We start from the raw sequence: 12650 nt of genomic DNA, 5'->3' as shown, positions 1-12650 counted from the left end.
ATACAACATATTCTATATAGCAAAACTAATCTATAGAATAGTTGTTAAGCTTAATACAGCATTACTAACACAGTAATGGTGTTGTAATTGCTGTTCTTACCTAAAAGAGTGGTTGCTAAAGTAGAATTGACATTTGCAACCTAGAGAGAATTCAGGTTTGTTTAGGTGCAAGATGGGCGCAGATGCGAGATCTGTCTGACCCGTGAGGGGTTCTGGTGCAGAAGTGCTTGTGTGCTTGAAAGCTTCACCCTCTCTTCTAACCACTGCAGCTGCCTGCTGATAAATCTGTTCCACTGTATTGCTGGTGAGTGTTTGTACGTGTACAAAATCTAAGCAGACTCACAGAACTGAGCCTACAAGGCGCCACAGAAGACTCTCACCTGCAAAAAGAGATAAATATACTCCCTGGCTGAAAAGTAATTGCCCATTTAGAGCCATAGAAGAAAGAATTTAGCAGGCAGCTTCCTCTGGCTTTCCAGCCCTTCATCCTGCTAATAAATCATTGTAAACAGGAAAATCAGCAGGCAAGCAACCCATCTTTCTGTTCTCAAAGCATATTAGGGAAATACTGATTGAAAGCAACAAGAGACATCAGCGGGAAAACCTGAAATCCTTAAAACTGAGCATAATTTGTGGTCTTTCTCTTTGTTTTTTCTTCCCTTAGACAGTAAGAAATGGGTGACTGGAGTTTCTTGGGGAACATTTTAGAGCAGGTGAATGAGCAATCCACTGTCATCGGGAGAGTTTGGCTCACAGTGCTCTTCATTTTCCGCATCCTGATCCTGGGCACAGCTGCCGAGCTCGTGTGGGGAGATGAGCAGTCAGACTTTGTGTGCAACACCCAGCAACCTGGTTGTGAGAACGTCTGCTACGATGAGGCCTTCCCCATCTCCCACATCCGGCTCTGGGTCCTGCAGATCATTTTTGTATCCACCCCTTCACTAATGTACTTCGGGCATGCTGTGCACCACGTCCGCATGGAGGAGAAGAGGAAAGAGAGGGAGGAAGCTGAGAGGCGCCAGCAAGCTGAGGTGGATGAAGAGAAGCTGCCCCTGGCTCCAAACCAAAACAAAGGCAATAACCCTGATGGAACCAAGAAGTTTCGCCTGGAAGGCACTCTCCTGAGAACGTACATCTTACACATCATTTTCAAAACCCTCTTTGAGGTGGGATTCATAGTAGGTCAGTACTTCCTGTATGGCTTCCGAATTCTCCCCCTTTACCGCTGTGGGCGGTGGCCCTGTCCCAATCTTGTGGACTGTTTTGTCTCCAGGCCCACAGAGAAGACCATCTTCATTATGTTCATGCTGGTGGTGGCTGCCGTATCCCTCTTCCTCAACCTGGTGGAGATCAGTCATTTGATCTTGAAAAGAATCCGGAGGGCTCTGAGGAGACCAGCAGAGGAGCAGCTTGGAGAGGTCCCAGAGAAGCCCCTCCACGCCATCACAGTCCCCTCCATCCCAAAGGCCAAAGGCTACAAGCTGCTGGAAGAAGAGAAGCCGGTGTCCCACTATTTCCCTCTCACGGAAGTTGGGGTTGAGCCCAGCCCCCTTCCATCAGCCTACAATGAGTTTGAGGAGAAGATTGGGATGGGACCATTGGAAGATCTCTCCAGGGCATTCGATGAGAGGTTACCATCGTATGCGCAAGCAAAGGAACCGGAAGAGAAGGTACGAGCAGAGGGGGAGGAGGAACAAGAGGAGCAGCCTCAGGAAGAGCCAGGGGTGAAGAAAGCAGAAGAGGAGGTGGTGAGAGATGAAGTGGAAGGGCCTTCAGCACCTGCTGAACTTGCCACTGATATGAGACCCCTGAGCAGGCTAAGTAAAGCCAGCAGCCGGGCCAGGTCAGATGATTTGACTGTATGAAGGTGCAAGATGAGGGGAGCACATGAAAAGGAAAAGGTTGAAGAGAAAAGGAGAGATAGAGAAAGAATCAAAAGATATTTTTAAGCAAAGTGCTAAAATGGCCACTTGAATATTATTTCCTTTTATGATTCTCAACTGGAAAGGTACTACCATGGTAACTGTGCCTTATTTGCCCCATATGTCCCTGTATTTCCCTGTTCCCACATGCCAGCTCACTACTTACAGTAATATCTACACATAACTGATGTATTCTAAAACCTAACATGGCAGTGATACCCAAATGTCACCACTGTGATCATATTTACTGAAAGCCTTGTGTTCCACATTTCTCTAGGAATGTGGGGAGGATCTGTCTTTCAGCCAGTGAGAGGAAAGACTGATCAACAACTGTATCTAGTCTTTCTGTTTCCTCCTATGGCTCACTGAGCAGATCTCCCCTTTGCTGTTGGCATGGAATTGCAGTTATTTAATTCACAAAGTGAATTCTATGCTTAGCATCAACACACTAAAATACTAAGCCAAATTTCCCTTCTTTATTCAGAAAATAAAGGCAAAAATGTTCCAAATTTCTCTGTGAATGCATATCTGAGTTTAGGCAAAAATATTTTCCCCGGTCAAAAATATTTCTGCTCTTCAAGTGACATTGACAGTGGGCAAGGTTAACAGTAGCTCTCTACTAGGACGTAGCAGATGCCCAGAGGTGGATTATTTTTTTCCCAGGAGGGTCATCCAGCCCCGAGACCAGTTCGGAATACTGGAAAGAATAAATTCAAGTGATATTTTTTACTTGTAGCCTTGTAACTTAAATCTGAAATTAGATTTAGCCAAGCAAGAGGGAAAAATCTTCTGAGAAAGGAGGGGCCAGCTACAACCCCTAGAGCATGAAACCAAATACAAGCCTTCATGGTATGATCCTGACAAGTGCTCAGTTCCTGGAGCTCCCAGGCTCCCAAGCACTCAGCACATCTCAGGTACAGAGTCCTGAAGGCACCTGTGAACCTAAACCAGGGGTCTGGGTAACTATGTGACTTTTTAAACCTCTAAACACACAACTGGTTGGTCAGGTTTGAAAAGACTGATATGGTAAAAGTCTTTTGACAGCCTTTGTTTTTAATTTGACCGATGGGAGACATTCAGTGCGCTACTTCTCCATTAAATGCCAAAGTCTCACTCAAGTAAGACAATACCTTTCAAAAGATGATTTAGACCTTTTGTGCCAACAGGTCTGTACAGAACTCTCAGAGACTCAGAAAAGTCTTTTTTTACAGAAGGCAGAAAACGATGTGCTTGCAAATGTTTAGACGTCTAATATAGATTTCTAATTTTAGGACTGCAGCAGCAACTCTTGGCTGGGACAGTGCAGCAATGCGTTCAAAAGCTTCAGGTTAACAGCTATGTCCCCCCAAAACTGAGCCTCATGCCAAAAAAGTGCAGGTATGCACTCTGCTCTGCTCTGCTCTGCAAACCTCAGACCCTGCCATCTCAGCAAATTCTTTCTGCTGGGCTGCAGCCCATCCCATTGTTCCCAGGGCAGGCTCTAATCCAGGTCAGGGAAAAAAAGGTCTTTGGCACAATGCATCAAACTCATCCCGCCGTTAGCTAGAAAAGACCCCCTGCGGCCTCCCATTGTAGCGGGTCTGACTCAAAGCCCAGAGAAGGCAAACGGGTGTCTGCAGAGCCCTGTCCCAGGGTAGGACAGGCGTAGGCTTGGGCCCTGTCCCAGCCCCAGTACAGGCAGTCCTGTCGCTCCTGATCCCACCCCTGGCCACGCTGCCACGAAGGTGGCCGGACTTCACTGCCCAGTGATGATAAGCTGTACATATGTAGAAAGTTTGTAGGGTGCATTGGGATTCTTCAGCGCCACAGAGGTGCCACATATTGGGGGTTTTTTTGGTTGGTTGTTTTTTTTTTTACACTATTCATCCTTTTGCTTCTCTTGGGCCTCTGTATTTTCCCAAGATTTGCAGCCTGAGGTCAAAGCCTTTATTTCTTAGACAAAGGCTGTTGGGTGTCCTTCCTTGTGAAGGAAGACTGGAAGGTCCCTCCTCAGTTTTGGGAAGGAATATGACAAAGCAATACATGCAGAGAGAGAGCCTGGAGGCTACCATTTATCCACTCCTTTAATACAGAAACAGGAGAACTGTTATCACAACTGAGGAAAGAGAATGTTTTTCAGCAGGAAGAGTCCACTGTGCCCAGTTCAAGATACTAGAACTAAAGAAAGAGCTAAGATTTAGATGAACAACACAATCACCACACTTACAGTAGATGGGATCTTTTTTATTTCTCCATAGAAAGTGGTAAGAGAGTTTGAATGATTCTAAGCCTCAACCAGCCCACTCGTTGAAGGGGGTTGGAAACATACTTTCCTGCAGGTAAAAACCACTACCTTGTAAGAGTTTAGGATGAGGTATTTGCATCAGAGCCTCTGACCCTTCCAGATAACAAAGTACAGGACTGCTTGAATCACACCCACCCCCTCTTGGCTTCTAATTACTTGACAATTCCACTCCTGATCTCTGACATTCATACATTCATTAGACTACAGGACTACTTAAAGATGAGTGCTTGTTCATCAGGAGTATGTGGTTCACCACGTGGCTGTCAGGCAGGGCAGTCTCTAATCACCACATGTTAATTATGTCCTTTTCCACTGGAGAGCCTCAGTAAAATGCACCACATGCAGTGTACTCCATGGACACTGTAGTTCTCTCACAGCTGCCACAGGAATGCTCCTTTCTTCCTGCGGGTCCCAACAGCACAAGGAGAAGCTGGCATTTTCCTCCTGCATCCACTCAACTGCTTCTTGATATTTTTTAAGCCAGTTTTCAAGTACTCTGTCTGGCTGGCAGTGAACCCATAGCCACCAAGCACAGGCCACGGCATCAGGACAGTGCTGCTCGGCAAGCAGGGCAGGGAACAGTCCGGTCGTCTGGCACTCAGCCTCACCTCTGCAAGGAAATCGCTGTGGGACTGTCACCAAGTCATTCTTCCTTCTTGTGCAATTGGGAATCATTCTCTACCTTACAATGATGATGTGAGGCCTGACGTGTTGTGCTAGTTGTGGAAAGGGAGGTCCTTGGGTCCTACAGATGAGCAAAGGATTATTGCTATTTCTGGATGTGAGAGCACATAAATGTGCTTTATTCCCTCTCAGTGAGACAACTTAATTGATTACTCGAGGAATTCCTAGTGAAGTTGCATAACAGCCTCAGAGCTGTGGATTCTGCTCCAAAAATAACTTAGCAAAACATAGATATATATATGATGAATGGGGAATATTATTTCCTTGGGAAGGGGGAAATCACTGGACAATTAGAGCCATGCCTGGATCATTTAAAGGTGTGTTTACCCCCTTGGCTCCCCGTGCAAATAAATTCCTGACTGATCACATGGCTCTCTGCAAGGAGCATAAGATACAAGTGTCAAAATCACCAAAGGAGGTGAAAGTAGAAGAGCAAGGTAGTCCCTTAGCTTACAATAGCATGTGGGGTTGGTGTTCTCTAGTGTCTAGAGCAGTGGACCTAGGATAATAATCTTAGATTTATTTCCAGCTCTGCTTCTGACTTGCTGTGATAATCGCTTTACCTCTCAGTGCCTGTTTTCTCCACCTGTAAAATGGGTGTAAGGATTTCCACCTACCTCACAGGGATGTTGTGAGGCTTCCTTAATTCTGTTTGTAAAGTAAGTAGGAATGATCTGATGAAAAGCACTGCTGAAATGCATGGTATCCTTGTTATTTCTTGGCAGAACTGCTAACTTGGGTAATATATGACTCCTCGACCAGAAGGGCAGTAATTAGGAATGTGAACACTGCACTGCACTGACAACATTAACATGGATGTGGATTTGCCATGGGGTAAAAAGGACTTTATCGACTCCCTCACCCATCTCTCCCACCTTAGCCAAGGCCATGTATTAAGCTGTGGTGACAGTGTGGTGACGTGGACCCCTCTTCTCCATCCCCAGCATCCTGGGGCACTCTGGGGCAGCATTTGTGCTTAAATAAGGCAGCTCCTGGAGCATTTGGTTCAGGTTGGTGGAGCTCTGACAGTTTTGAGGTGCTTGCAAGGCATGTGGGAGAGGGTTGTATCAAGCAGAATATTGCTGGGCTTCTGTTTTAAACCACTCAGCGCAACAGAGACCGACACCCACAATCTCTCAGTGCTGAAACACAGTGAGGTGCAGATTCCTCCTCCTGCAGGAGAGGAGAGATTTGGGGGATCTCTGCTCTCTAGGTCTGTGTGGGCATCAAATCTACTTACTGGAGGGGGGAAGTCCCATCTCTCCTGCTGCTCAGTAACTCACTGACTGTGCAGTTTTACATTTAAAGAGCGGCTGTGCCACACAATGCTGAAAAAAAAAGTGGCAGTTTGCTGTTTTGTATAGAAAATGGCTTTTCAGGCTGACAACCGAAAGTAATCCTAGCCTAGGCTTAGTTTTGTTTAGTAAAGACAGGAACATCCATGAGTACTACACTAAAGCCTTCCTGTAAGCCCAAGGCAGCTGTGATAAAACAGTATATGGTGCCAGATTTCCTGAGGGCCAGGGCTGGATAAATGTACCAAAATCAGGGGACTTGTCAAAGTACTGGAACAATTTTTTCCCCCAACAGAATTCCTTGGGCTCTGTGTGTGCTGTACCTTTTAACATGGCTCAGGAAAGGCTTTTTGCCAACACCAAATGTGCTTACACAGCTGAGCAGTAACCATGGCAAGCGAGTATGTGTCAGCTTGCCAAGACATAGCCTGGCACACAATCCTTTCCTTGCCACTAGCTTGGCACCAACCTATTTCAGTAGAAGAGGCAAGACTTATGTATCTGTCAACAATTCAAGCTTTCCTCTCAGCAGCCTGCTGTACAGAGAGATGCAGGAGGTTTGTTCAGCCTGGAGAGGAGGGGCATTGGGAGCCCTAAGTTTCAGGTTCCTAAGGGGGAGAAATTCCAGGGAAGATGGAGGAAGACTCTTGACAGAGGTGCACAGCAAAAGACCAGAGGCAACAATCACAATGAGCAGCAAAGGAAAATTTTGCATTAAAAAAACTCTGACAAGGAAAAAAATTGTTCAAATGGAGAGTGTTCAGCACTAAAGCAGGTGCCCAGAGACATGGTGGGATCTTCATCCTTGGGGGATGAAGCTTGGCTGGGAAAAGCATTGAGCATCCTACTCTGACTCTGTATTGAGCTGCAGGTTGGGCCAGGTGATGCCTTCCAGCCTGAACTATCTATCCCATGGGATATCCCAAATTGAAAGCTCAGTGCAGCCACTGCGTGGTGGAATGGCACATGTAGGGCACTTCTGCCTCCCGGAATGTTCTGGAAGAGCTGGTTTAGGCTGCCCAAGGACCACACCACCTCTCCAGGCACCAGCAGAGGCTGAGGCACGCACAGAATCAGCTGTTCAAGTGCTCAAGGCCAGGCTGGATGGAGCTCTGAGCAGCCTGGTCTGATGAAAAGCGTCCCTGCCCATGGCAGGGGGTTGGAACTGGATGATCTTCAAGGTGTCCCTTCCAACCTGAACTATTCTATGATTCTGTGATTCTATGAACTGATGTTTGGTAGCTACAAAAGCTGCTTGAGGCCAGAATTGTGTTGTGTAACTGGTTTGGAAAAAGCATTACAAATAAAAAAAAAAAAAAAAAGAAAAAAGAGAGTATGCTTGTCAACAGATAAAATCATTGAAATATAGCGCTTTAGGTCTTTTCCATATTTTAACTTCAGCATCAAGTGTGCCTTTAAATCCATCTGAAAATGCAGAGGAGTGCATTTTAACATTCTGTCAACAAAAACCTGTGTGTTTTAAAGCTTGCAGATCTGGGATGAAGCAGCACTGAATAGAAATGGTGATTACAGAGCTACTGACAGAACATTTTGAAAAAAACAAAGACTGTTGTCCTTCGCCTTGCTAGATCCAGCTTGGCACAGTGAAAGCAAATCAGCCATTTATTGGCTTCCAAGGTGGAAAAGCTGTATTAAAAAAAATGCTCAGGTAAGTTTTTCAATACATGCATGTTCACGAACGAGTCATAGCCAATCCTGTAAAGGAATCCATAAACTGCCAGTGAACATCATCACCTGAACTCATCAACCATAAACTCAAAAGAAATGCAGAAACCAGAACGATGTGGGAATACTTCCAGCTTCAGAGTTCTTGTTTATGAAAACCTCTGGAGAGAAAAGAAAATGGGTGGCCGGCTGCCAGCTGAGGCTATTTGTCATAAATATGCCCCATAGCACCTTCTGGAGACCAGTGTGATTTCTAAATATACTCCTGGCCAAACCCCATGATTTAATTCAATATGCTGCACCTTCCTGTTTTACTTAAAAGGCTTGATTTTGGTTCTCTCTATACACTGAACATAAAATAGCCTCATTTGCTATAATATGTGGAAGAACAACTACAACCGAGAAGCTGCCTTTGTACCTGTGGAGGGCCATGGAGCCTCCTCCCCACACATGGACATCAGCGACTATCTAGGGAGGAACAGCACAAAATAAATTTCCCATTTTCTTTTCACACCTTTTCCCTGAGAGAGAGAAGTCCTGGGGCTGAGAGGTGGGTGTGGGGCTGGGTCTTTCCTGTAGGAATTATCTCGTTCCCTTTGTGTTTCTCCCAAGGCCCAGGGATCAGTAATGTACAGCTAAGCAGAGGCATGTTTCAAGCCTATTTCCAAACACATGCAAAGAAGAAAGTTTAAGACTATGACCAGACTCTGCCTTGTTTTTTACCCTTGTGTGGAAGCTGAGTTGCCAAGGCATAAACAAGAGCAGAATTTGGCTCTGTATAACTTATTTTTAAAGGATTTCCTGTTAACCTCGGCCTCTAAAAGACAACCAACAGCTAACCTTGCCCCACAACCTACCAACACTGAACAAAACAACCACAAATCCCTCCAAACTCAGGAATCTCACCACTTTAGGAAAAAACAGTTTCTAAGCAGCAGATACAGAAAGAGTAGGCAAGGCCTGATCTCAGCTCTGCATTAACTGGCACTGATACCAGAAGCTGTAAAATAAAAGGTCTCAGATCAGATACAATAACCTGCTCCCTCAGTTCATTTCTCCATGAAAGCTGAATGTCCTCTTCTCTTTGGAACGCTGCAGACAAGGAGACAAATTTCAAACCAAGAAATCTGAGAGCAAGACAGAATGCAAATCAATCAGAGACTGTGGGACTAACCTGGTGACTCGGCACAACCAAACATAGATTTGTTTTCCTAGTGAAATGAGTTGTAATGAATAAAGTTTGCTGATTTTCAGTCAGCAGGGGCTCTGTGCTTTGTTAAACTCACAACTTGATTCTTCTCTTCCTGTTTATTATTCTGAATACAGAGTTTTGAGTGGCAATGGTTAGAATCATAGAATCAGAATCATTAAGGTTGGAAAAGGCCTCCAAGATCAAGATCAACTGCCAACCCAGCACCATCAAACCATGTCTTCAAGCGCCATATCCGTGTTTTTCAAACATTTCCAGGGATGGTGACTTCACCAGTTCTCTGCGCAGTCTATTCCAATGTTTTACAATCTTTTCTGTGATTTATTTATTTTTCCCGAATGTCTAATCTAAATGTCCCCCAGTGCCACTTGAGGCCATTTCCTCAAGGTGTGTTTTTAAGCGGAAAAAAGAAAACGACTCAGACGCCACGAAGGTCAAGTGGGAACGCGACTGTGACATGAAGGATTGGATCTCACACCGATAGCCATCAGGAAATTCCCTGTCTGCACTTTTGCTTCCCTTCTGGCCCCATTCCTTGATATATTGTTATTGCAAGTCCTGAAAGGCATCTGCAGCCCAGTTCTCGGCGTGGAGGGAGGATGAAGAAGCCTCCATGTGGGAGATCAATCTCCCCTTAGTGGGGAAGATGTGCCAGGAGCAGTTGTGGTGTGCCACTCACTGCTGCCCTACTCCCGCAGAGGGGTCACAACGGTGGTCAAATGGCAGAATCACAGAATCCTTTAAGAGACCTTAAAGATCATCCAGTTTCACCGTCATGTACAGGGACATCACCCACTAGACCAGGTTGCTCAGAGCTTCACCCAGTCTGGCCTTAAACACTTCCAGGCATGGGGCATCCATGTCTCTGGGAAACCTGTTCCAGCGCCTCACCACTCTCACAGTAAAGAATTTCTCGGTAATGTTTAATCTAAACCTGCCCTCTTGCAGTTTTAATCCATTCCCCTTTTCCTGTCACTCCATGCTCTTGTATAATGCCCCTTTTCATCTTTCTTGCAGGCTCCTTCAGACACTGGAACACTGCAATTAGGTCACCCCTAAGCCGTCTCTTTGGCAGGCTGAACAATCCAAATTTTCTCAGCCTTTTGTCATAGAAGTTGTGCTGCATCCCTCCAATTTACTCCGCGGCTTCCTCTGGACTTGCTCCAACAGGTCCATGTCCCTCCTGTGCTGGGGACCCCAGAGGATGGTGTTCACCCTGCCCTTCCTTCTGTGCCCCGCACACCTCCTGCCGCCCCCAGGCCGGCAGCGGGTGCCCTTCCCGCGGCTTTTGAGAGCAGCACCTGCGCTGAGTTTCGAAGGGGCAGGCGAAGGGCTCAGGTTCGCAGGCGCCCCGGCCCGTTCCCTCAGACCGGCACCGCCATGCTCCCCTCACTGGGGCCGGTCCCGCCAGGGGGCGGAGCTTCCCCGCCCGGCCCCGCCCTTTGGGCCCGCCCCCGCCGCGAGGAGGGCGGGGCGCCGAGCCCGGGGCACGCGCACGCGCCTGCGCGCTGCCGCCACCGGAGCCGGAAGCGCGGCGGGCGGGGCGGAGCGGGCAGCCTTGGGCGCCGCCATGAGCTTCCTCATCGACTCCAGCATCATGTTCACATCGCAGGTACCGACCCCTTCCCCGCCGCTGCGGCGCGGCGCCTCCGGCCGGGAGAAGGGCGAGGGAGCGGGGAGGTGCCGCCGTCAGCGGGCTGCCCGCTCCCTGCGCCGTGTCCGTGCCGGAGGTGCGCGGGGGCGGCGCCTGGGGGCGCGCGTGCGCAGCTGTACGCGCCGGGGGCGCGCGGACCCTCAGGGCTGGCCCGGCCGGACCGAGCCGAGCCCAGGCAAGGCGAGCCCAGCCCCGCTTAAGTTTAAATTTAAGTTTCTCCAGTTGGAACAGACAGGGAAGTTCATCTTGTTGGTCTTTACGTGGAGCGCTTGGTTTATTTCTGGTATTTCTCAACAAGGCTGGTCCTAGGCAGTTGGACCAGATGAAAATGCGTTTAAGGGGATCACAGAGGGATCTGATTTAAGCTTCTGAGCTGGTGTGAAATCTTTGTTCTGTAGTGATGAGAGATGAGTTGAGGAAAAGGAGCCTTTCCCCACTCAGCAGCGGGTGGTTGTCTTAGATAGACTTCAGTGCACAACTCTAATTCCTGACAATTTTCATGACAGCTTTTGGCCATTTCTTAGAAGAACAATACCCTCCCATTTGGTAATGCTTTGGTTTTTGCTTTCAACGTGCTTTTTCACTCTTGGTGGCTTGAGTGTAGCTTTGGTACTGTTAACAGTTCACCCAGAACAAAAACTCTGACTTTTTTGCTATAACTGAGTTCTAACTTAAAACTTTTCATTCATTTCTGATCGCAGCTTTGAATCCTCTCATCATCTTCAACAGTACCAAGTTAGAGCTTCAAATCGCTGTGTGTAATTGTCAAAGTCTCAGGATTTTGCTGAGTTTACATGTCACATTCCCCTGCAGTGTCTTGGAGCGTGAACTTTTACCAAAATGTCTTTCTTTGCTTTTGTACAGTCCCTAACACAAGAGCAGTCTAATCTTTGTGTTCAGTTTTCTGTTACTATTGTACTTACTTATCTCTTCATCTTTTACTTACTTCTTTTTGAAGAATTTGTCTCTTTCCTCCTTCCCACTGTTGAATGTGGAATTACTTTATGTAGATCTCATTTGCTTATCATACTTCTTTAACTTATGACCTGTAGATAGGAGGCTTATGGAATATCTTTCCTTTTTGCTAGCAGCTACTTTAAAGTCTGAAGTCCTCCTCAAACAAGTTTTGCCAGCTGTTACCAATCACTCATTTGACCTCATCCCTATTTCAGATGTTCTTTCAAGGCAGCTGTGTTTGATCTTCTTGCCCAGCATTCCAGGTATTCCTTGTCTTTAAATCATGTTAGTGTGTTACCTTTGCCCCAGTGGTTACTCCTGATGTGCAGGGAGGTAATCTACAATAATTCCTTTGGTTTTGTCTTTGAATATTTCCCATCTCCACAGCAGGGTGGGCAGAAAGCTCTGGCCTTTTCCATGTGCTCTGAAGAGATACACTGACTTTGTTCCTTGATGTCTGACATATATTGAAGTTTGTCTTTGCCTTGGTCAAAACTACTTCTGTAAAAAATACTGAGTATTTCCTGAATTCTCTTTCTGCTTGGGTTCTTTTAAATCATTACACTCCCTTTCAGTCTTATGAGGAATAGGTGGGACTGCTCATAAGAGGCCTGACAACACAGACCCTTTTTACTCTCTGAAGACAGGTAATTGCAATTTTGGCCACCTTGTTCAATTTGTATTTACGTCATTTAAGTTATCTGCAAAATAGCTGTGATATTAAGTTGATCCCTTCAGGAGTGAGAAGAAACTTAAACAAATTTTGTAATGTGCTTTCACAACCACTGAAATGAAAAATGTTACTGGCTTTTTGTGCTTCACCTGCCTTGTCCATGTGGCTTTCTGCAGCTCCAGATTGTGGCTCGAGGCATTCAGCACTGCCTTTTCCTCACCTTAGAAATTATTGTAGCGCCTTTCACCCACAATATGTCAGTGCCTAACCAGATGTATTCTAAAG

At 46.5% G+C, this 12650-nt stretch overlaps 3 protein-coding genes across 23 annotated transcripts in view; all 3 read left to right on the top strand.

The window, feature by feature from the left end:
* Positions 1-5590, top strand: part of GJA8 (gap junction protein alpha 8) — a 28111-nt gene extending 22521 nt beyond the window's left edge. For 4 of the 5 annotated variants that reach the window (XM_023944722.2, XM_023944714.2, XM_023944707.2 and 1 more), the window contains one exon: positions 665-5590. In XM_023944722.2, the coding sequence (XP_023800490.1) occupies positions 675-1865 (1191 nt within the window). In that variant the 5' untranslated portion in view covers positions 665-674 and the 3' untranslated portion in view covers positions 1866-5590. The remainder of the gene's footprint in view (positions 1-664) is intronic. The other variant, XM_086884140.1, reaches the window with a different exon arrangement.
* Positions 1-12650, top strand: part of LOC147654432 (uncharacterized) — a 749593-nt gene that overhangs the window by 697929 nt on the left and 39014 nt on the right. The window lies entirely within an intron of this gene.
* Positions 3757-12650, top strand: part of GPHRB (golgi pH regulator B) — a 25692-nt gene continuing 16798 nt past the window's right edge. For 2 of the 17 annotated variants that reach the window (XM_086884117.1, XM_086884116.1), the window contains exon 1: positions 3757-10693. In XM_086884117.1, the coding sequence (XP_086740243.1) occupies positions 10256-10693 (438 nt within the window). In that variant the 5' untranslated portion in view covers positions 3757-10255. Of the gene's footprint in view, positions 10694-10832; positions 11282-11823; positions 11956-12079; positions 12340-12650 lie in introns of those variants that run through there. The other 15 variants (XM_086884134.1, XM_086884126.1, XM_086884127.1 and 12 more) reach the window with 15 other exon arrangements.

The sequence above is a fragment of the Cyanistes caeruleus genome, chromosome 3 (assembly GCF_971803275.1).
Source record: "Cyanistes caeruleus chromosome 3, bCyaCae1.hap1.1, whole genome shotgun sequence".
NCBI classification, from domain to species: Eukaryota; Metazoa; Chordata; class Aves; order Passeriformes; family Paridae; genus Cyanistes; species Cyanistes caeruleus.
Note: the sequence above shows the minus strand (reverse complement) of the source record. Positions and strands in the feature narration are given on the sequence as shown.